The sequence below is a fragment of the Mirounga angustirostris genome, unplaced genomic scaffold (assembly GCF_029215605.1).
Source record: "Mirounga angustirostris isolate CCGP_5_RB_7025 unplaced genomic scaffold, mMirAng1.0.hap1 SCAF_5, whole genome shotgun sequence".
NCBI lineage: Eukaryota > Metazoa > Chordata > Mammalia > Carnivora > Phocidae > Mirounga > Mirounga angustirostris.
The window spans coordinates 73,022,012-73,047,646 of NW_026991713.1; the positions used below are offsets into that span (position 1 = coordinate 73,022,012).

General features: G+C 38.1%; 1 protein-coding gene across 4 annotated transcripts in view; it reads left to right on the forward strand.

Moving 5' to 3' along the window:
- The window catches only part of CPNE8 (copine 8), a 226,900-nt gene that overhangs the window by 11,283 nt on the left and 189,982 nt on the right, over positions 1 to 25,635 (forward strand). For all 4 annotated transcript variants that reach the window (XM_064591402.1, XM_064591404.1, XM_064591401.1 and 1 more), the window contains exon 2: positions 25,340 to 25,380. In XM_064591402.1, coding sequence (XP_064447472.1) covers positions 25,340 to 25,380 — 41 coding nt within the window. The remainder of the gene's footprint in view (positions 1 to 25,339; positions 25,381 to 25,635) is intronic.

Sequence of the window (25,635 nt, forward strand, 5' to 3'; positions counted from 1 at the left end):
TTTAACATGGTGTTGAGGGTCTTCCCTCATCCTGGACAGATACCCATCCGCTGCCAGTCACATCTCAGACATGGACTTTAGCCAAAGTGGAGTACTTGCCAATCTCTAGATCTCTTGTGTATACTCTTGTCTCTCACCATTTTCGGTCCTTCCCTTCAGACTGAAAAGCCTCCCCTCCCCTGGACCCATGCCTATCCTTGGTTTGAAGGTACACCTCAGAGGTATTGTAGGTTCAGATCCAGATCCTGCAGTGATAGGAATATTGCATTAAAATGAGTCAAATAGACTTTTTGGTTTCTCAGAGCATATAAAAGTTATGTTTATACTATACCGCGGTCTATTAAGTATGCAATAGCATCATGTCTAACAAAATGTACACATCTTAGTTAAAAATTCTTTATTTCTAAAAAAAATGCTAAGATCATCTGAGCTTTTAGGAAGTCATCATCTCTGCTGGTGGAGGGTCTTGCTTGATGTTGATGGCTGCTGACTGATCAGGGTGGTGGTTGCTGAAGACTGGGGTAGCTCTAGCAATTTCTTAAAATAAGACAACAGTGAATTTGGCCGCATCGAGTAACTCTTCCTTCATCAACAATTTCTCTGTAGCATGTGCTGCTGTTTGATAGCATTTTATCCACAGTAGAACTTTAAAAATTGGAGGCAATCTTCTCAAACCCTGCCACTACTTTATTAACCAAATTTATGTAATATTCTAAATCCTTTGTTGTCATTTTAACAATCTTCACCGTATCTTCACTAGGAGTAGATGCCATCTCAAGAAGCCACTTTCTTTGCTCATCCATGACAAGCAACTCCTCATCCATTCAACTTTTATCATGAGATTACTGCAATTCAGTCATATCTTCAGGCTCCACTTCTAATTCTAGTTACCGTTTCCACCACATCTGCAGTTATTTCCACACCAAAGTCTTGAACCCCTCAAAGTCATCCGTGAGAGTTGGAATCAACTTCTTCCAAACTCCTGTTCATGTTAATATTTTAATCTCTTTTCATGAATCACAAATGTTCTTAATGGTATCTAGAATGGTGAATCCTTTCAAGAAGGTTTTCAATTTCCTTTGCCCAGATCCATCACTGTCTATGGCAGCTATTGCCTTATGAAATGTATTCCTTAAATAATAATTCTTGAAAGTCAAGATCACTCTCTGATGAATGGGTGTGGTGTTAGTGGGCATGAAAACCACGTTAATCTCATTGTACATCTCCATCGGAGCTCTTGCATGACCTGGTGCACTGTCAATGAGCAGTAGTATTTTGAAAGAAATCTTTTTTCTGAGCAGTAGGTCTCAACAGTGGGCTTGAAATATTCAGTAAACCATGTTGTGAATACGTACAGTCATCCAGGCTTTGTTGTTCCTTAAATAGAGCACAGGCAGAGTCGATTTAGCATAATTCTTAAGGGCCCTAGGATTTTGGGAATGGTCCATGGACATTGGCTTCAACTTCAAGTCACCGGCTGCATTAAGACCTAGCAAGAGAATCAGCCTGTCCTTTGAAGTTTTAAAGCCAGGCAATGACTTCTCTCTACCTATGAAAGCCCAGGGTAGCATCTTCTAATAGAAGGCTGTTCCATCTACATCAAAAATCTGTTGTTTAGTATAACCACCTTCGTGGATGATCTTAGCCAGATCTTCTGGATAACTTGCTGCAGCTTCTACATCAGCACTTGCTACTTCACCTTGCACTTTTTATGTTATGGAGATGGCTTCTTTCCTCATGAATCAACCTCTGCTAACCTCCAACTTTTCTTCTTCAGCTTCATCATTTCTCTTAGCCTTCATAGAACTGAGGAGAGTTAGGGCTTTTTTCTGGATTAGGCTTTGGCTTAAGGAAATGTAGCTGGTTTGATTTTCTATCCAGACCTCTCAAACTTTCTCCATATCAGCAATGTGGCTTTTATTCTTTCTTATCATTTGTGTGTTCACTGGAGTAGCACTTCTAATTTCCTTCAAGAACTTTTTCTTTGCATTCACAGCTTGGCTAACTGGCTTCAGAGAGGCCTAGCTTTTGGCCTATCTCGGCTTTTGACATGCCTTCCTGACTAAGCTTAATCATTTCCAGCTTTTGACATAAGGTGAGAGATGCACAACTCTTCCCTTCACTTGAACAATAATTTCAGTATTGTTGAGTCTCAGGGAATAGAGAGGCCTGAGGAGAGGGAGAGAGACAGAGGAGCTGTAGGCCAGTAGAGTTACCAGAACACACAACATTGATCAGTTGAGTTTGCCGTCTTGTATGGGTGTGGTATGTGGTGCCATGAAACAACTGGGATGGTACAGTAGTAACATCGAAGATCACTGATAATATACTAACAGTGAAAATGTTTGAAATATTACGAGAATTACCAAAATGTGACATGGACACAAAGTGAGAAAATGCTGCTGAGAACGTAGCACCGATTGACTTGCTCGATATGGGGTTGCCACAACCTTAAATGTGTAAAAAAGCACAGTTATCTGTGAACCACAGTAAAGCAAATCAAAATAAAGTTTGGTATGCCTGGATACCTCCTTTTTTTTTTTTTTTTTAAGATTTTATTTATTTATTTGACAGAGAGAGACACAGCCAGAGAGGGAACACAAGCAGGGGAAGCAGGAGAGGGAGAAGCAGGTTTCCTGCCGAGCAGGGAGCCCGATGCGGGGCTCGATCCCAGGACCCTGAGATCATGACCTGAGCCGAAGGCAGACGCCTAACGACTAAGCCACCCAGGCGCCCTGCCTGGATACCTCCTTTGGAGCAACCCCATAATGTTTTACTAGATTCCTGAACTGGGATTAATCATTTCTTCCTTTGAGTTCCTACACTGCATTTCTTGTACTTTTATTTTATTTTGATGTAATTATTTAGGTTTTTTGCATGTTTGTCTCCTCTACCAACTTTGAGTGCATGTTTGTCTTGTCTTTGATTTTCAAAAACCTATCTGCTTTGCACATTGGGAGGTTTTTATTTATTTATTTATTTATTTTATTATTATTATTATTATTTTTATTCTTATGTTAATCCCCATACATTACATCATGAGTTTTAGATGAAGTGTTCCATGCTTCATTGTTTGTGCACAACACCCAGTGCTCCATGCAGAACGTGCCCTCCTCAATACCCACCATCAGGCTAACCCATCCTCCCACCCCCCTCCCCTCTAGAACCCTGTTTGTTTTTCAGAGTCCATCGTCTCTCATGGTTCGTCTACCCCTCTGATTTCCCCCACTTCATTCTTCCCCTCCCGCTACCTTCTTCTTCTTCTTTTTTTTGCACATTGGGAGGTTTTTAATAAACATTTGTTGCCTTATGGACATAATGGAAGAATGAATCTGGACACACATGAATTTGTCTATGTCTATACTTTTTATTTATTTATTTATTTATTTTTATTTATTTTTTTTTATAAAGAAGGGGAGTGAAAGAGTAAAGATTTTTTTTTTTTTTTAAGATTTTATTTATTTGACAGAGACACAGTGAGAGAGGGAACACACGCAGAGGGAGTGGGGGAGAAAGAAGCAGGCTTCCCACGGAGCAGGGAACCCGATGCAGGGCTCGATCCCAGGACCCTGGGACCATGACCTGAGCCGAAGGCAGACACTTAATGACTGAGCAACCCAGGCACCCCTATGTCTATACTTTTTAAAATACTGGTTTGTATATAGAGTAAGAGCATTAAAATGACTCATTTTACCAGTACAATTTAATAAAAGCTTATAGTTACTCAATATTACTTAGTTTATATAAAACATCCCATAAAGTTTTATTTGTGAACAAATGAGAGACAAGTAAAAATTTTAAATGAACTGACTTTGCCTCTAAATAAGAAAACTAGTTTTAGAAGTAGACACTTACTACTTTTAAACAGTAGCAGATGATTTGCTTATTTAATCTGGGATGGATAATATGCAAAGAAAGAGAAATGATAGAATTTATATGTATGATGAGATCCTGTATAACATATCTAAATAAGAAAATGAATGAGCATATCTTTAACCCAAGGAAGATTTTGTCTTGGGGAGAGAGGTTTCTAGTAAATTATGTGGTGAACTGATAAAGTGCAGCAGGACATGATTGTTTCACTTGGGTAGAATCAAGGGTAAGAAGAACTGTTTGGTGACCTGGCCTCTTCAAGAAGCAATAGGTTTCTTACCTGCTACTGTACTTTCTGCCAGACCCTGTGTTTTCTCATTTTTTTTTTCCCCACCAATTTTAATTTTGTGTCATAAAAGGGAAAAACAAAATTTTAGAAAAGTCTAAATTCAACTAAAAAAAGTGCTAATGGGAAGATGAAGAGGAAATCATACTTTCTATAGAAAAGGGGGGAAAAACCCCACAGAACTTCTTTTTATGTGCACAAGTAAAAAATGAGCATGTTTACTTAAGTCACTATCCATAAGTCATGTTTTTTCGTGCACTTGTCTGGTTATAAAGTTTTGTTGGATGGGCTAAAGAACTTCCAAAGTGCTTGTGATACAGCTGAAGTATCTAAGTGTTGAATTGGTTGTATTTTGCCAAAAATGTTATATCCTGCCTGATTACATTGAATCTTTCCAGAGACACTGACCTCAATAGTGGTTCTTCCTAGAAAAAGAAAAGTTATAAAGCTACTTTGTTTCAGTGAGGGCTGTACATGGATGAATTAGTTCAATACGTGGTGATATGGTAATGATGATCGAGGAACATTTCTAGCATATGTATAAACAAATGTGATTTAAAAAAATGAAATTATTGGGTGGTTGTATCACTTTCATTTTGGCGGCATGATTTCCACCAGCTATTCTAAATGAGGGTTATCATCACCAGAATTGCTTCAGAGATTTTTCAAACTATGTACGGGCACTCCTGAGAATTCCAGTTTGCTTCCCTCAAGGGAATACATCCTCCCCACCATTTTCTCTATTTCCCCAAGCCCTGTAGAATTTCTGCCAGTTGAGCCTCAAGCCTTAATCTCTTGCCTCTTTAACACGGCTGACTTCTCTGCCTCTGACTGCTCTGGCCATCCTCCTCCTTCCTGCCATTTATCCTGCACATTGAACTGCTGGAGGCCTGTTCAGAAAGCAAATACCATCATACTCTTACTCTCTTGTTTAAAAACCTTTAATTGCCTATGTATGAAGTCCATGAGAACCTTACAAACCCTGACCTAGCTTTTCAGCCTCATCTCTTCTCTCCATGTCCCACCACCCTCTTCCTCCCCACTGGCCTCTAAAAACTCCTAAACTCAAAGTCATTTCAGACCACCTGCGTTTCCTGAGAGAACTATGGTACTCAAGCGTCAGTTCTCGTGGGAATAGTTCTGCCTCACTTCGTTATCTCACTCCATAGACTCGATAGACTTGATAGGCTACTTTCCCTGATCCTTCGGATAGAATTGACTATTCCTCCCTTTCTGTCATCTGTAACGAATTTATTATACACATTCCACATTCTGCTGCACATATTTGTTTACAGATTTGTCCCCTTAATAGAATATAAATAATCTAGAGTCAGGAGCCCATGTGTTCCTATCACAGTCTCCAAACACAAATCCTTTTTCTGTCACTTAATAACTTAGCGCTTGTCGAATAAACATTTGAAAGAATATTAGACAATCGTTAAATTATAAATTCCTATAGGACAGGAACTGTGTCTTACTCACCTTTTCTTGAAAGATTTTATTTATTTATTTGACAGAGAGAGAGAGAGAGAGAGAGAGAGAGAGAGAAAGAGCACAAGCAGGGGGAGCAGTAGGCAGTGGGAGAGGGAGAAGCAGGCTTCCCGGCCGAGCAGGGAGTCTGATGTGGGGCTGGGTCGGAGGACCCCGGGATCATGACCTGAACCGAAAGACGCTTAACCCACTGAGCCACCCAGGTGCCCCTCTTACTCACCTTTGTATCCATTTAGTATCTAGACCAATGTTTTGCATATAGTGTTTAATAATTATTTGTTCAATGTATAGTTGAAGAGAGGAAAGGAGAGCATCCCAGATGAATGGGAACCATGACTGGAAGGCATAAGTACACGGAAGAGTGTAACATCAACTGATTTGAGAAAAAAATCAGTTGTGTAAAGGCAGGAACAGGGAGACATGGCTGAACAATTGCCTCTACTTGTTTCATTCTGTTATTTTCTAGGATTTGTAAAATATTGTAGGTAGCGTGGCTTCATAGTTGCTAATGAGCTTTATTTGTTTATTTACTTATTTTCTGGACCCTAGATGAGTGTTTTTGAGTCAGGGGTTAAATTCCTGGTCTAATCATTTGTGACAAGGATAACAGATGCATATTAGAAAAATTATTTGCAGTCTCCCTGTCTCCCCTGGTCGTTTATGTTTACAAATTTCCTTTCCGGATTAATTCCTTCTCTTGAAACTCTGTTGCTGATTCTCAGATTGCTCTTAAGGACCTTTCAGTTGTTCAATGATCAGTGATCCAAAGAAATTACAGAAGATATTCCTTAAAATCTGGAGAACCAATAAAAACCAAACTGAGCCAACCTAACCTTACTTTCATAGCATGTTATTTTTTCTCATTGGCATAGCCTATGCATTGGTTGCTTAAGTCTTAAAGACAGCTGACTCAAGACAACTTGCATATAAAGATTTTTTTTTTGAAATGTTGAGCCGGAAGACACCCTATAGAAGCAATACGTTGCTCAACAACTAAGAGACAAAGAAACAAAGAGTTAGCAAATGTAGTCATGTGACCAATATATTTTTGAAGTGGTGTGGAAGGCAGCTACCTCTGAGCTGATGTAGTGTTAGCCTTCAGCTTTCTACTTGGTGGTGATTTGTGGACCTCTCACGGTCCCTAGCTCTTGGTGTTTGGACAAGTGATGGTCACCTGCAAACATGCTTCATGCAGTGACTCCGGGAGAAGTAATAAACCCTGAAAATTGTTTAAGATATGTGCAAGGTCATTTCCCACCTAGCTGTTAGCAAGTGAGCTGAAAGCAGCTATTACTTGTAGAGCAGGAAGGAGGAGGGATTGGGGAAAATGATGATACAGTCTCAAGTGTTGTAACATAATAAGGGAAATGGTGTAATGTATTAAGGAGCAGAGCTCATATTTTGCCAACTAAGTTTAGATAAGTTAATCTCTCTCTGCTTTGGTTTATAAATGAGGAGAGAAGCTCCTTTTCAAATAGTTGCTATGAGGATTGTATGGTATAAAATCATTAAAGTATATAGAAAGTTTTTGTCACTTAGCAAAGAACTCTTTTTTTTTTTTTTTTTTTTTAAAGATTTTATTTATTTGTCAGAGAGAGAGAGAGCACAAGCCGGGGGAACGGCAGGCAGAGGGAGAGAGAGAAGCAGACTCCCCGCTGAGCAGGGAGCCTGACTCGGGCTCCATCCCAGAACCCTGAGATCATGACCTGAGCTGACGGCAGATGCTTAACTGACTGAGCCACCCAAGTGCCCCAAGGAACTCTTATTTTTATACTGCCATTCAACAGGAATAGTTGGAAAACAGTGGATTACCTCATGAAGATAGTGAAGGCTCTCTAAAAAAAATCTGTTAAGTTTTAGAAAAGTGTCACATGCGCATGTAAAAACACACTCACACATAGGTGCACACACACACACAAAACCAAGCAACATTGGAAAGAACAAAGGAGAATGTACAAATCACCCCAGATTCCGCCCCGTGATAGAGCATATCAACCAGAACAAATCTCTTTGTGCCTTTATTGAGATATATTTAAGGCATATATCCATTAATATCCATGTTATGATGACTTTGACAAGATGGTGGTCCAGTTTGTTCTTGGATTTTCCCTTCCGGATATAAATGTCTGAACCCAACTTCCTTTGTTCAAACGTGGTGCCTGCCCCCTGCCTAGAGAGCAGGAATTCAGAGCATGCATCTCCAAGTGAATGACCTCAGCTGCCATCCCAGTTAACCCCTTTTCCTTCTCTGCCACCTGCACAGAGCCCTCTCTGCTGTTGTTATAATTCTGCTGTTCACAGGCCACTGGGAAATTGCAGTATACCCTTTTGCTGCAGGGCCTGGCATGTGGTCTTGCTGCCTGTTTAACCCTGGAGTCCTGCTCCTTGACTCATGGTGCTGGTCTCTATTGATTTGTCAGGGCTTCGTGGTTCTGTTCTTGTTTTAGTTCTTTCCATAGGGTCAGTTACATTCCTAACTCTGGGTTCCATAAAACATCTCCATATTTTCATCATGCATTTCCCTCTTTTATGTCACTTAGAACTAAATGAGCCATAACTCATGCAGCGAATATGTATATATCTGTATCACAGAACAGTATCTTGTTTATTTTATTTGTATGTCACTGATTACTATTGAGTATGAACTTCATTTAATACGTTCAATGAATAAATGCCTATTCCCTTCTTTAGCCCATTATTTAGAGAATGCTTTGCATATTTATAGCTTTAACATTTTATCCAGCATAGATGTAACAAACGTTGTATTTTAATTATTGTATCATTTCTGTATAGAAGTTTTAAAATGCATTCATTATCAAATAAGTTAATCTTTTCTCTGAGCTTTGAGTAAAGCTTAGAAAGTATTCTTTACGCCAAGATTTAAAAAATAGTATGTTACGTTTTTTCCAATCTTTTCTAATTGATTCTGGCTGATGTTATATTTTCCAAAATTTAAATATTATTTTTAAATAAATAAATAAATAAATAACCAAAAAATAAATATATTTTATATATATAAATAAATATATATTTCCATAATTTAAAATATTTCAGCAGAGACAGTATCATAGAGATGTGTGTGTTACATTGTAGAGTTAAATCTAAAATATCTTAGAACTACATATTTGGGTGGGATCTATTAGTATTTGGAATTAATCAGAAGTCCACACTCCAGAAATGCCTACTCTGGACTGTCACACTGTCTTTATCTTGGTCAACACCAGAGGATTTTGTAATTACAATGGATGTCAGAAATGACTTTTTTTTAATGGCGATATATATGGTGATCAGATTTGTGGACTGACCGCTTTACACCACTAGATGATTATAATAAAAAAGACAGACAATAATAAGCACTGGAGGGCGCCTGGGTGGCTCAGTTGGTTAAGCGACTGCCTTCGGCTCAGGTCATGATCCTGGAGTCCCGGGATCGAGTCCCGCATCGGGCTCCCTGCTTGGCAGGGAGTCTGCTTCTCCCTCTGGCCCTCCTCCCTCTCATGCTCTCTGTCTCTCATTCTCTCTCTCTCAAATAAATAAAATCTTAAAAAAAAAAAAATTTAAAAAAAAATAATAAGCACTGGAGAGGATATGGAGAAACTGGAACCCTCACGCATTGCTGGTGGGAATGTAAAATGGTGCAGCCACTTTGAAAAACAGCTTGGCAGTTCTCCAAATGTTAAAAATAGAGTTACCCTGTAAAGTAGAAATTCTACTCTTAAGTATATAGCCAAGAGAAATGAAATCATGTGTCCACACAAAAACTCATATGCAAATGTTCATGGCAGCATTATTGATAATAGCCAAAAAGTGGAAACAGCCCAAATGTGTATTATCTAATGAGCATGTGGTGTATCCGTACAATGGAATATAATTTGGCATTAAAAAGGAATAAAGCACTGATACTTGCTACAACATGGGTGAACCTTAAAAACGTTAGGCTAAGTGAAATAAACTAGTCAGAAAAGACCATATATTGTATGATTCCATTTATATGAAATGTCCAGAATAGCCAAATACATGGAGACAAGAAGTGGATTAGTGGTTACCAAGGGCTGTGGGAGGTGGCATAGGGACTGACTACTAATGGGTAGAGGTTTTTCGGGAGGTGTGGGTGTGGGTGGTGCCAGTGTTTTAACATTAGATAGTAAAGATGATTGCACAGCTCTGTGAAATATACTATAAGCTGCTGAACTGTGCACTTTAAAAAGGTGACCTTTACAGTATGAGAATTATATCTGAGTAACGCTGTTGTAAAAGAAAGATACGTATATTAACTAGAAATATTGTGGAAGTGAACAGGTCATACATACCGGTGAATCCTGTGGTTCTGCCATTTGTAGTGGTGCTCTAGGCCTAAGGACTTAATTGGTTATGGGTGCAGAATGTTTAGAGGATTCTCTAGACTGATTTGACCAGAAGGTTAGATAAATCTTGCTACCAGAATATTATCACATAAGCCTGACGGTGCTGTTTGGAATTCCTGAAAGCAACAGAGAGCTGGAACTCGGTTAAACGTGTAGAGCATATTGTGTGACTGTTTGGTAACAAGTGTTTTTTGGGCAGAATTTGGTCTGAGACTTGGTAGCAAGGTTATAGTATACTGTAAGAGCCGCAAAGCCTGCACATTACTTCAGTAACCAAATAGTCCACAAGGGATAGGAGAATTATTAACAGTTGATACCTAGGACAGTTATTGACTTTTATGTATTCATCATGCCTCCAATTGCTTTACTGATTTATCTTATTAATTTTGAAAGATTTTATTAATTAATTCTCTTGTTTTTTTTTCTAGGTACAAAATTAACTCTGCATGTAATGATAATTTACAATACTATGTCTCATTTCCACTTTGTCTCTTGTTTCCTAGAGCTTCTAAAGTGATGAATGATAACAGTAGTTGCCTTTCATTTCATTTTGTTCTCAGGAATAGAGACAGTCAATATAACCAATACAAAAATAAAAAATCAAAATCAAAATTATAAATTACAAAAATGTACCGTAAGCACTTAACAATGCTTGTGACTTCTAGCACTTTATTTAACATCTCTGAATATTGTTCTCTCCTCTGGAATATGGAGTCTGATAATAATTGCTACATTTTTAGGATTGTGTTGACGGTTAAATGAAATGATTTATTGAAAATGCTCAGCACAGAGCCTGGCACCCTGTTATTAAATAAATAACAGGTGTAGAATTTGTGATAGAGGTTCAAGCTGGGTATAATGGGGCACACAAGAGAGAATAATAAACACAGCAGTGGGAAGAGGCTGAGAGAGGAATTCACATTCCTCAGCAGGAATGAGGTTGGTGAGGAAATTTCGGGAAAGGGGATGCTGTGGGTAAAACGTGAATACAGAAATGTGAGGCAATATTAGTTTAAGGGACTGCAAAAAATCTGAAATGTCTGGAGCAGAGTCTATGATATGGAAGATGGATAGAGGTGCAGCTGGAGATAAAGCCAGGGTCAGAATGTAGCAGGTATTTAGTTCTATGTTAAGGAGTTTGGAGTTTCTGTAGGTCATGGGTTTTATGCCATGGGTCCATTTGATTAGGTTAGGGTTCCTGTGTCTCTATAGTATCTCTATTGCTCTTGGAGGCATCTTGACGATTGAACTGGGACATGGGAGGCAGGAAGATCACTTAAGAGCTTTAAGGTCTGGGAAGTAGTTGGGACTTGTACGCAGAAGCCAAGGTGGAGCGGAGCATCAGGGGAGAGAGGAATAGGGAACCGAGGGTTTGGGGAAGATGACTCTGGAAGAGAAAGAGAGGTGGGTTGGACCATGTTGCTGTGTGAGGATCCCACAGCTGTTGTAACAAATGCCCACCAACTTGTTGGCTTGCAACAACAGAAATTTATTCTCTCACAGTTCTGGAGGCCAGAAGTGTGAAGTCAGTAGCAGAAACCGAGATGCTGGCCAGGCTGCTCTCCCTCTGGGGCTGTGACGGAGAATCCATTCCTTGCCTTTTCCAGCTTCTGGTGGCTGCCGGCATGCCCTGGCTTGTGGCTGCATCCCTTCGGGTCTCCAAAGCCAGAGTGTTCTCACTTCTCTCTGCTTTGTTCACGTCATTGTCCCCTGTCTGTGTCAAATTTCCCTCTGGCTTCTTATAAGGATATATATGATTGTGTTCAGGGCTCACCCACATAATCCAGGATAATCCCCTTATCTCAGGATCCATAATTTAATCACATCTGTGCAGAACTTTTTTTTCCCCCTAATAAGGTCACATTTAGGTTCTGGGGATGAGGACCTGCCTGATATGTTTGGGAGGGGGCATTATTCTGCCTTCTGTGGTTGCCACTTACTGAGATACGGAACGGAGCTGCAAGATTGGGGAAAATATAATGAGATTAGTTTTGTATGTGAGCTTTTGGTTTTAAAGAAGCCCCAGATCCTGTTCTCAGTGTCTTTTTATCCTGTCCACTTTTGTTAAATGTTATGTATCTCTTCTCCTGCTTAAAGCAGGGATTGGGTTTTGTACCTTTTTCTGAAAGCTTGTATTACTGAGTTAACCTTACATTACTTCAGACCAGTGGGTTCTTCTGTTTACCTTAGCTCAGGCAAGCCAGAGCTCTGACATGTCCCGTTCTGAAAAAGCCTGGGTTTTCTTTTAAGGAATTTCCAAGAATATCAGTCATACTGAATAACTTTAGAGAAACATAAACGTTTTCACCGTTAATGATCTGCCCCTGTAATTTCTTTTAATATCTAAACTGAGTTCAACCCATGCAAGGATTGAAAATATATTTTGGGGCACCTGGGTGGTTCAGTCAGTTGAGCATCTGCCTTCTGCTCAGGTCCTGATCCTGGGGTCCTGGGATGGAGCCCCGAGTCAGGCTCCCTGCTCAGCGGGGAGTATGCTGCTCCCTGTGCCGACCCCTCCCCCACCCCACTCGTGCTCTTTCCTGCACTCCCTTTCAAATAAATAAATAAAATCTTAAAAAAAAAAAGAAAAAAGATTTTTATCACTGATCCTTTCAACTCTGCAGTACTAATATATAAATACTTTAAACAACCAATTTCGGAAAACTGAAAAACAACCTAAAGTTTATTTTATTTCCAGTTTTTGTGGGGTAATGCGTGTCACGTAGGCTAGAGTTCTCCTTGGTTGCTCAGGCTATGAGATGCCGCTATTGAGCTGAATTTGTAGTCTACTTGCACAACTTCAAACCTGAAAGTCTATTCTTATTTTCTTGAAAGCCAGATAATCTTGTTAAGTACTTTCCAACGACCCCATCCTTCAGAATTACTTGGTATCTTAGATTCTAGCTGACTTCGACTTTTCAGTAAGCCTCAGTTTCAAAATACTTCATTTATTCATTTCTGAAAGCTTTACTTTTTGCCTATGCGTAATCGGTTTCCCCTTTGCCATAGAAATTGTAGTTTCAGGAAAAATGTTTTTTTTTTTCCCTTAGATTTCTGTGCTAAATTCCCAGAGATAATATTTCCTCAATGAAGGATGATAATAATAAAAAAGATTGAATACATGAGTCAAAGGAGATGAAATACTACATTCACATCACTTCAGAGATGAGATAAATTTCCTTTCAGTTGCTCAAAAGTTTTGATTTCCTTGTCTTTATATATAAAAACCTCTGAAAACCATTTTGTGTGTATGTTCATTAAAATATATAAATTTATATATATATAAGTATATACATATTTATATACATATTCCCCAAGAACGTCCTCCTTCTAGTCTATAAGACAATATAGTGCCCACAGGAAGGGCCCTGGGCCTGGCCTAGTGACGTGGAGCATGTTTATGATGCCAGTAAAGCAGTTGGGCTGGTGTTTTTTCAGTTAATGGATTACTTATTAGGGCAAAGGCCCGAAATTCCTCCTCTTCTGTTCTTTTCATAATAAGACACCTCACTGTATCTACAGTGAAAAAAGCTGATACTTTTGACTGGATACTAAAACCGTTCGTTCATTCAGCGGCCGCTGCTTGAGCCTTGTTTCTGTGCTAGGTACCGCGGCTGTCTCCAGTCAGCGATGCCCACACTATGCTGAAGACAGGTAAATAAACGGCTCCCAGTAAGTTCTTAAGTCTTAAACCCAGAGTCATTCTCTTTATAGAAACAGAGCAACTTTGAGGGGGAGACTGCATGATGCAGGGATGTGGTTCTCTGTCCACTTGTGGACAATTTATGCTGGGCTCTGTAAAATGATGAAGCGTTATTTTTGCTTCTGTGGAAAATGAAATGGAGCAGCATCTCATTTGGCTCGATTTGTAACCTTTCTTTCTGTTCTTACCAGAAATAAATCGAACAGTTCCGATCAGAGAGAGCAGTACACTCCCTTTACCTGCTGAAGCTTTGTTGGCCACGCAGGTGGCATGCTTTTTGGAACTCACTTCGCATCTTCAGTTTGAAGATTTATTCCCTAAAACACCTATCGCGTTCGTTTTGTTAAATTAGCACTTTAAAGGGTCACAGATAATGAAGTTGTTTTTACTGTGGAACTATTAACTTTAAAATTCATAATACATCAAGTAGATTTTCTTCTCCAAAATGCATCTGTGTTAGGATAATATTTGTTTCCTTTTTGAAGAATTTTTTTAAAAAATTCAATATTTGGGCGCCTGGGTGGCTCAGTTGGTTAAGCGACTGCCTTCGGCTCAGGTCATGATCCTGGAGTCCCGGGATCGAGTCCCGCATCGGGCTCCCTGCTCGGCAGGGAGTCTGCTCCTCCCTCTGACCCTCCTCCCTCTCATGCTCTCTGTCTCAAATAAATAAATAAAATCTTTAAAAAAAGAAATTTCAATATTTACCACACTGCCAAAGAAGAATGTTTATTAGGTGATTTCATTTACTGAGTGGGAAAGAGAGAGCAGCAGGCCTACAACTTTTAGGTTAACTTACCTTTTACCTTAATAGATCATGTTATTGTATGCTCACTGTAGATACGAAGAGTTAGAACCTTTAATATTCCACTCATAAAGCTTCATTATATATAAATGTAACAGAGAAGTATACTTGAACTTTTGAAAAATAAGGTACTCATTTCAAGATACTCATTTGTTGAGGTTTTAATTATATAGACCTACCTATAAATTGTTTCTTTCTCTAGTATAGTTTTAAAAATAGTTGGGATAAGAGCTAACCATTGTACCTAATTTTTTTTAACATTGTATCTTCATCAGTCTGACTCTATTTTTAGGACTGTTCTTTCTCTCCATAACAAACTGTTATTTTATATACAGTCCAATATTGCTATTTAGATTTTTTTTTTTTTTTTTTTTTTTGAGAGAGAGAGAGAGAGAGAGAGAGAGAGAGAATCTTAAGCAGGCTCCATGCCTAGTGTGGAGCCCAGTGCCGGGCTCGATCTCACAACTGTGAGATCATGACCTCAACTGAAACCAAGTTAGACACTTAACTGGCTGAGCCACCCAGGCGCCCCTGCTATTTAGTTATTTCTGTGAGTTTGTCTACCTAGTACAATTCAGGCTTCTTCAAATAAGGGAACATGTTTTTAATATTTACTCTATCTTTGGTGGTGTTTAATTATGTCTTGGGCATAGAGTATTTGCTTGAGAAATACTTGCAGAAAGGGAATTGCTATTTTCCAGTTAGAGAAAGACAAGAGTCTTTAGCTTAGAGGTCATTTTAAGGGGCTAACCAGCTGTTCAGTATGGGTTTTGGAATGAGAATAAAAACTACAATGAGAGTAGTTTTGAGAATAAAAACTATAATCGCCAAGAAAACTGCAATATTCATTTTGGCCATTCAGTACAGTTCTGTGCTAATAACGGTATGAGAACTACCTTAAAATCAGAAGGTGACTTGGGCATAAAATCAGAGCAGGCAGGATTATAGGATGAACTAACTGACTGTTGTCATCAAGGGAGGGTAGCTTGATGCATCAGTCTATTGTAAGGGTTATAAGGGATCAATACCTATGAGGATTAAATAGTTAAGGGGGGAGTCAGGAAAGCCTTTCTCCTGGATGATCCTGGAAAGGTGTTACTATTCTTGCTTTATCTACTCTCCTATTTCAGGTTTTGTGCAAAATATGCCTCTTCCATTAACCTGGTATTTCTTCCTGCAGGTTAGGGTTTAATTCATTGGGCCTCAGCTTTAGTGATGCTATTTCAATTGTATTCTTTTAAGTCCAGGAATCTTAATTGAAATTTGAGGATGACTGGTTACTAGAACAACTCAGGCAATTCACAGATTATAATTTTTTTTTCAAACTTGTAGTCATTTTATTGTTTATGAATGTCTTCCATATATCAAGTTCTTTCTTTTCATTTTTTAAAATTTTTTTATTGTTATATTAATCACCATACATCATTAGTTTTTGATGTAGTGTTCCATGATTCACTGTGCATAACACCCAGTGCTCCATGCAGAATGTGCCCTCTTTAATACCCATCACCAGGCTAATCCATCCTCCCAGACCCCTCCTCTCTAGAACCTTCAGTTTGTTTTTCAGAGTACATCATCTCCCATGGTTCGTCTCCCCCTCTGATTTCCCCCCTTAATTGTTCCCCTCCTGCTATCTTCTTTTTTTTTTTCTTAACATATATTGCATTATTTGTTTCAGAGGTACAGATCTGTGATTCAACAGTCTTGCACATATCACAGCACTCACTATAGCACATACCCACCCCAGTGTCTATCACCCAGCCACCCCATCCCTCCCACCCCCACCACTCCAGCAACCTCAGTTTGTTTCCTGAGATTAAGAATTCCTCGTATCAGTGAGGTCATATGATACATGTCTTTCTCTGATTAACTTATTTTGCTCAGCATAACTCCCTCCAGATCCATCCATGTCGTTGCAAATGGCAAGATCTCATTCCTTTTGATGGCTGCATAATATTCCATTGTATATATATACCACTTCCTCTTTATCCATTCATCTGTCGATGGACATCTTCGCTCTTTCCAGAGTTTGGCTATTGTGGACATTGCTGCTATAAACATCAGGGTGCATGTACCCCTTTGGGTCCCTACATTTGTATCTTTGGGGTAAATACCCAGTAGTGCAATTGCTGGATCGTATGGTAGCTCTGTTTTCAACTTTCTGAGGAACTTCCATACTGTTTTCCAGAGTGGTTGCACCAGCTTGCATTCCCACCAACAGTGTAGGAGGGTTCCCCTTTCTCCACATCCCAGCCAACATCCATCATTTCCTGACTTATTAATTTTAGCCATTCTGACTTGTGTGAGGTGGTATCTCATTGAGGTTTTGATTTGGATTTCCCTGATGCCGAGCGATGTTGAGCACTTTTTCATGTGTCTGTTGGCCATTTGGATGTCTTCTTTGGAAAAATGTCTGTTCGTGTCTTCTGCCCATTTCTTGATTGGATTCTTTGTTCTTTGGATGTTGAGTTTGATAAGTTCTTTATAGATTTTGGATACTAGCCCTTTATCTGATATGTCATTTGCAAATATCTTCTCCCATTCTTTCGGTTGTCTCTTGGTTTTTTTGACTGTTTCTTTTGCTGTGCAAAAGCTTTTTATCTTGATGAAGTCCCAATAGTTCATTTTTGCCCTGGCTTCCCTTGCATTTGGCTATGTTTCTAGGAAGAAGTTGCTGCGGCTGAGGTCGAAGAGGTTGCTGCCTGTGTTCTCCTTTAGGATGTTGATGGACTCCTGTCTCACATTTAGGTCTTTCAACCATTTGGAGTCTATTTTTGTGTGTGGTGTAAGGAAATGGTCCAGTTTCATTTTTCTGCATGTGGCTGTCCAATTTTCCCAACACCATTTGTTGAAGAGACTGTCTTTTTTCCATTGGACATTCTTTCCTGCTTTGTCAAAGATGAGTTGACCATAGAGTTGAGGTTCCATTTCTGGGCTCTCTATTCTGTTCCATTGATCTATGTGTCTGTTTTTGTGCCAGTACCATACTGTCTTGATGATGACAGCTTTGTAATAGACCTTGAAGTCCAGAACTGTGATGCCACCAGCTTTGCTTTTCTTTTTCAACATTCCTTGGCTATTCGGGGTCTTTTCTGGTTCCATACAAATTTTAGGATTATTTGTTCCATTTCTTTGAAAAAAGTGGATGGTATTTTGATGGGGATTGCATTGAATGTGTAGATTGCTCTAGGTAGCATTGACATCTTCACAATACTTGTTCTTCCAATCCATGAGCATGGAACGTTTTTCCATTTCTTTGTATCTTCCTCAATGTCTTTCATGACTATATTATAGTTTTCTGAGTACAGATCCTTTGCCTCTTTGGTTAGATTTATTCCTAGGTATCTTATGGTTTTGGGTGCAATTGTAAATGGGATTGACTCCTTAATTTCTCTTTCTTCTGTCTTGTTGTTGGTGTATAGGAATGCCACTGACTTCTGTGCATTGATTTTATATCCTGCCACTTGACTGAATTCCTGTATGAGTTCTAGCAGTTTTGGGGTGGAGTCTTTTGGGTTTTCCACATAAAGTATCCTATCATCTGCAAAGAGTGAGAATTTGACTTCTTCTTTGCCAATTTGGATGCCTTTTATTTCTTTTTGTTGTCTGATTGCTGAGGCCAGGACTTCTAATACTGTGTTGAATAGCAGTGGTGATAGTGGACATCTCTGCCACGTTCCTGACCTTAGGGGGAAAGCTCTCAGTTTTTCCCCATTGAGAATGATATTCACTGTAGGTTTTTCATAGATGGCTTTTATGATATTGAGGTATGTACCCTCTATGCCTATACTCTGAAGAGTTTTGATCAAGAAAGGATGCTGTACTTTGTCAAAAGCTTTTTCTGCATCTATTGAGAGGATCATGATTCTTGTTCTTTCTTTTGTTAATGTATTGTATCCCGTTGATTGATTTGCGGATGTTGAACCAACCTTGCAGCCCAGGGATAAATCCCACTTGGTCGTGGTGAATAATCCTTTTAATGTACTGTTGGATCCTATTGGCTAGCATTTTGGTGAGAATTTTTGCATCCATGTTCATCAAGGCTGTTGGTCTCTAATTCTCCTTTTTGATGGGGTTTTTGTCTGGTTTTGGGATCAAGGTAATGGTGGCCTCATAAAACGAGTTCGGAAGTTTTCCTTCCATTTCTATTTTTTGGAACAGTTTCAGAAGAATAGGTATTAATGCTTCTTTAAATGTTTGGTAGAGTTCCCCTGGGAAGCCATCAGGCTCTGGGCTTTTGATTTTTGGGAGATTTTTGATGACTGCTTCAATTTCCTTAGTGGTTATAGGTCTGTTCAGGTTTTCTATTTCTTCCTGGTTCAGTTTTGGTAGTTGATACATCTCTAGGAATGCATCCATTTCTTCCAGATTATCTAATTTGCTGGTATATAGTTGCTCATAATATGTTCTTATAATTGTTCGTATTTCTTAGGTGTTGGTTGTGATCTTTCCTCTTTCATTCATGATTTTGTTGATTTGGGTCATTTCTCTTTTCTTTTTGGTAAGTCTGCCCAGGGGTTTATCAATCTTGTTAATTCTTTCAAAGAACCAGCTCCTAGTTTCATTGATCTGTTCTACTGTTCTTTTGGTTTCTATTTCATTGATTTCTGCTCTGATCTTTATTAATTTCTCTTCTCCTGCTGGGTTTAGGCTTTATTTGCTGTTTTTTCTCTAGCTCCTTTAGGTGTAGGGTTAGGTTGTGTATTTGAGACCTTTCTTGTTTCTTGAAAAAGGCTCGTATTGCTATATACTTTCCTCTTAGGACTGCCTTTGCTGCATCCCAAAGATTTTGAACAGTTGTGTTTTCATTTTCATTTGTTTCCATGAATTTTTTTAACTCTTCTTTAATTTCCTGGTTGACCCCTTCATTCTTTAGTAGGATGCTCTTTAGCCTCCATGTATTTGAGTTCTTTCCGACTTCCCTCTTGTGATTGAGTTCTAGTTTCAAAGCATTCCCTGATAAAATGCAGGGAATGATCCCAATCTTTTGGTACCGGTTGATACCTGATTTGTGACCTAGGATGTGATCTATTCTGGAGAATGTTCCATGGGCATTAGAGACGAATGTGTATTCTGTTGCTTTGGGATAGAATGTTCTGAATACGTCTGTGAAGTCCATTTGGTCCAGTGTGTCATTTAAAGCCTTTATTTCCTTGTTGATCTTTTGCTTAGATGATGTGTCCATTTCAGTGATGGGGTTATTAGTCTCCCAGTATTATTGTATCATTGTTGATGTGTTTCTTTGCTCTTGTTATTAATTGCCTTATATAATTGGCTGCTTCCATGTTAGGGGCATCAATATTTACAATTATTAGATCTTCTTGTTGGATAGACCCTTTAAGTAGGGTATAGTGTCCTTCCTCATCTCTTATTACAGTCTTTGGTTTAAAATCTAATTTGTCTGGTATAAGGATTGCCACCCCAGCTTTCTTTTGGTGTCCATTAGCATGGTAAATGGTTCTTCACCCCCTCACTTTCAATCTGGGAGTGTCTTTGGGTCTAAAATGAGTCTTTTGCAGACAGCATATCGATGGGTCTTGTTTTTTAATCCAATCTGATAGCCTGTGTCTTTCCTTTGGGGCATTTGGCCCATTTAGTTTCAGGGTAACTATTGAAAGATATGAATTTAGTGCCATTGTATTGCCCGTAAGGTGACTGTTACTGTATATTGTCTGTGTTCCTTTCTGGTCTATGTTGCTTTTAGGCTCTCTCTTTGCTTAGAGGACCCCTTTCAAGATTTCTTGTAGGGCTGGTTTCGTGTTTGCAAATTCCTTTAGTTTTTGTTTGTCCCAGAAGCTTTTTATCTCTCCTATTTTCAATGACAGCCTAGCTGTCATTGTATTGTATATAGTATTCTTGGCTGCATATTTTTCTCATTTAGTGCTCTGAATATATCATGCTAGTCCTTTCTGGCCTGCCAGGTCTCTGTGGATAATCTGTTGCCAATCTAATGTTTCTACCATTGTAGGTTACAGATCTCTTCTCCCAAGCTGCTTTCAGGATTTTCTCTTTGTCTCTGAGACTCATACGTTTTACTAGTAGATGTCGGGGTGTTGACCTATTTTTATTGATTTTGTGAGGGGTTCTCTGTGCCTCCTGGATTTTGATGCCTGTTTCCTTCCCTAAATTAGGGAAGTTCTCTGCTATAATTTGCTCCAATATACCTTCTGCCCCTCTCTCTCTTTCTTCTTCTTCTGGGATCCCAATTATTCTAATGTTGTTTCGTTTTATGGTATCACTTATCTCTTGAATTCTGCCCTCGTGATCCAGTAGTTGTTTATCTCTCTTTTTCTCAGCTTCTTTATTTTCCATCATTTGGTCTTCTATATCACTGATTCTCTCTTCTGCCTCATTTATCCTAGCAGTTAGCACCCCCATTTTTGATTGCACCTCATTAATAGCCTTTTTGATTTCAACTTGGTTAGATTTTAGTTCTTTTATTTCTTCAGAAAGGGTTTCTCTAATAACTCCTATGCTTTTTTCAAGCCCAGCTAGTATCTTTAAAATCATGATTCTGAATTGTAGGTCCAACATCGTACTAATGTCCATATTGAGTAGGTGCCTGGCAGTCAGTACTACCTCTTGTTCTTTTTGTTGAGGTGATTTTTTCCATATTGTCATTTTGTCCAGAGGAGAATAGATGAATGAGATAACAAAATGCTAACAGGGTAACAATGTGCCCAGACAATATATTCTAAATAAATCAGAAAAGACCTGAAACCAGGGGAAAAGAAAGGGAAAGAAAGAGAGAAAAAAAAAAAAAGAAAATGAAGAAGATAAAAACAAACAAAAACAGAACAAAACAAAAAAAACGGAATATGATCAAATATGACCAGGCTGGTGCATAGATTAGTACCACACACTAGATTTTGGGTGTATTTTGGTCTGTTAGAAGAAAGTGCCTTCCAAAATTTTAAAGAACGAAAAACTTATATATGTACAAAAATAAGGGTTGATAATGATGAAGGGATGGAATATGACTGTAAAGATGAAAATGATAAAAAATTTTATAAAAGGAATTGATAAGTTGTTTGAAAAAAGAAAGAAGAGGTTTAAAAAAAAAAAAAGGGAGAGAATGTGATCAGGCAGGAGAGTAGAACAAAACCATACACTAGAGATTTAGGGTATATTTTGATCTGTTAGAAGAAACTGTATCTCAAAATTTTAAAGAGAGAACAACTTATATATATATGCCAAAAATAAGGGTAACTACTATGAAGGGTTAGAATATGACTCTAAAAATGAAAAATAAAAATGATTTTTAAAAAAGGGATTGATAAGAAGTTGGTTTAAAAAGGGAAAAAGAAAAATTCAAAAAAAATAAAAAACAACAGTTAAAAAAAATTAACTTTGAAAGACTAAAGAATCATGGTAAAAAAAGCCATGGATTCTATGTGCAGTATTCCCCTAGCTCTGGCGTTCTGCCATTCTCATTGATCGGTAAACTTGGTCTTGGCGGGCTCTTCTTGCTGATCTTCTCAGGGAGGGGCCTGTTGCCGAGGTTCCCAAATGTCTTTGCTGGAGGCGGAATTGCCCTGCCCTTGCCGGGTCCGGGCTAAGTAATCTGCTCGGGTTTGCTCTCAGGAGCTTTTGTTCCCTGTAAGCTTTCCGTACAGCTTTGGAGGATGAGAGTGAAAATGACGGCCTCCCAATCTCCGCACTGAGTAGCGGAGAACTCGGGGCCCCACTCCTCAGTGCGCCCCCAGAGAAAAGCAGTCAATCACTCCCATCTCCCCAGTCTCCGGCCGCACTCCATGCTCACCCAGCCTGTGACCGAGCGTTTCTACACAGATTATAATTTTGATTAGTTTATTTCTTCATGTAAGTTTTCTTACTCGTGTACTGTATTTTTCCATAATTTCTTTTCAGGACTTTGCTCTCTTCCTTGTTGTGGCTACATCTAGATTTACAGAATAGAAAGATACATTCAGGATTTTTAACCTACTGTTGAAGTGCAAGCTCACAGAATAAACTTACAGGCGTAAAATGATTGTCCTCCCAACTCTATGGAAGGAAGTGTAACTTTCCCACATAAAAACTAATGAGTGGTGTGTATTATTATTATTATTTTTTACAGTGCCTCATATAGGAAGCAAAGATATTTTTCTATGAATAAATACAATTATGTTTGGTCTCCTATTTGTCTCCATTCTGTAGTCAGGATTGCTCTTCATATTGGTCTTTGGACAGGAATTTATTTTATTTGATACTCTAGTGGCTCAACCAATAGGTGTAATGGGGGGCCTTCCATATTTCCAACACTTATAGGTAAATAAGTTGTTTCTTCTGGACTTCTCCAGACAGTATGGCATTTTGTGAAGAACAGAGAAGTCAGATTCAGAGGGCTGACTCCACTGGATGATACTGGGCTGTGTGTGTTCTTACTCATTTATTCAGTCTCTCTGAACCTCAGCTTAGTCTCTTGTTTATAAAACAGCCTTCATAATAAGACCGATCTTATTTTACTTAATGTGAACGTGATTTATTTCTAATAGGATATTGAAAAGGTAAAAATCTTCATTTCAGGGGTGCTTGGGTGGCTCAGTTGTTGAGCGTCTGCCTTTGGCTTGGGTCATGATCCCAGGGTCCTGGGATCAAGCCCCGTGTTGGGCTCCCTGCTCTGCGGGAAGCCTGCTTCTCCCTCTCCCGCTCCCCCTGCTTGTGTTCTCTCTCTCGCTGTGTCTTTCTCTGTCAAATAAATAAATAAAATCTTTAAAAAAAAAATCTTCATTTCTATCACCAACCCAAACTTTATGATGAATTTTGATAATCACTGGTCTTTTATAGTATATATACTATTTATGAATATTTGCCTTTTCCAAACTTTTGACATTGTATATGTTTGAATTTTATTGATGAAATTTATTGTCAAACAGCAATGGGAAAGTTACATTGCTAATTTCAGGGGCTAATTTATAAAAAGATTATGGAGTTTTATTTCTTACCATATAAAGGATACAAGATTTTTTTGTTTCTTTGTTTATTTGATCTTACCATGTATATTATGATTCATAATGGCGAGAAGAAAAGAATATATGGTTAAAGATGTTTATTTTTATTGTTGTTAGAAATCCATTACTTTATATTTGGTGTTAAAAGTTGTAGGGTTCGTTTTTTTTTTTTAAAGAGACAGTGAAATCACATTATTTTCTTTTAAATATGTGTATAGCATAGTTTTTGAATCCCAACCATGTTGCAATATTTTGCACTGTTATCTCTCCTAGATTATCACGAATTCTGTAAGAAAGAGCTGAATTACATTTTTTAAGGACACTAATGAGCAAAAAGCTGAAGATATGGGAAGGGCTGAAGAACTTCCACTTAAGTGTAGAACCACCCTTGTAAATATATATCACAGTAATTTTTCAAGTGGAAATGTTTTAATTTACTGTTTGCTAACGATTGCTGGAGTCACAATGTCTGCTTATGGTACAGAAGGATTATTTTAATTTGATTTCTGGCTAGTGGTCTTTGAAGCTGACTTAATTCCAAATATAAATATGTCTTATATTTTCTCTTTTTAGGAATATTTCAAGACATAATGTCATTTTCTTTTATTTTGGTCTGTGCTGCATTGTTCTGTTGACTGTATTTTTATTTTCTTATTGTACAGTCATTCCATAGAAGCAGTAACTTTTGAGAACCTGAAATAAGAAAGGATATCACATTGATATTTTAAAAAGGCCTTTCAAATACCATGGGCAGTACAGATAAATGCACATGAGTAGTAGTCTTGGGTGGAGGAATAAGAGAGTTTAAACATGAGATTTTTAGTATAAGTATTAAGCATAAAAATGTAATTTGTTCTTACAAGTTATTACCAATTAAGAAAGGATGAATAAGAAGGACAAATTTAACTTTTGGAACATTCAAGTCATCATTCTAGGTAGCCAGATTTTTTCATACAAGGGTATAGCTTCAAATTATCATTTTTAGGAAAATAATCCGTTTTAGATGGAAATTTTTCCAATTGTCTTATTAATCAGGGCACACTGAATTAATTTTTTTTCATTACTCAGGGTTATTGTTATGAGCATAAAGTATAGGACTGCATTACTACCATTGAAGGTAAATGGGATAGCCCAATACTAGAGGAATCCAGACTTCCACAGTTTCTGATTGTCCACTTTTATTCTGGTTTAGATATGGAAATATCTGTAAGTCAGAAGAAATAGATGCTAATAATGGCCTTGTCCACCTTTTACATTTTTTTTTCCGCTGAAAAAATCTTCAGTAAATATCAATACAATGTAAATTCCCAAACCAGAGTAGCAATATAAAACTCCTCCGAATTGATGTCACAGAAATGTCAATAGATGGCGCTTCACTGTTGCCTTCTAACTGTGTGGACTAATGTGATCATGTGCTCTGAATCCCAAACAATTTTGTATCAGTAATAACTAATAATTCAATTCAGGAAAGATTTCTGACCATCTGTATACTGATTAATGAAGGGATAAAAGGAAACTTGAAACACTTAAATCTCTCAAAATTTAATCTTAGAATGTGGAAAGTCTTGTCGTGGACCAGCTACAGTACCAGGCTGAGCAAATAGGCCTCCCTTACCCCGGCTTCCTGAACTTAAGTGACGTTTACTTTGAATAAGTACAGGCACATATTTAGCAAATTTTTATTTAGTCATATATATATATATATAATATACATATATAATACATAATGCAGATATATCACAGATATAATATGTGCTGTACACATATATTACATATAATATATAAACAGTTTATATATTTATATACATTTATGTATTCATATAAATATTTTGGCCGTGTATTCATCTAACATTTTCTTTTATTCAACAGAAATCTTCTTGACAGAGATACATTCTCTAAATCTGATCCAAGTAAGTATCTATTACTTGTTTTTTGAAACAGTCTACTTATTTTTCTAACCTGACTTTGCAAAAATTGTATGAAACTTACAGTTCTTGTTTAAATATTTGTTTTAAAGCACAGAAAGCAAGACGGGGGATGGTGTCAAGCCCTGCATTCTCATCTACCTGGGCAGTAGTCTGGCTAAAGAGAGGGAGTTGCTTAGCACTTTGAGAATAAGATGAAAATGCAAATGTAAGATAGTTCACTTTGAAATTAAAACCAGG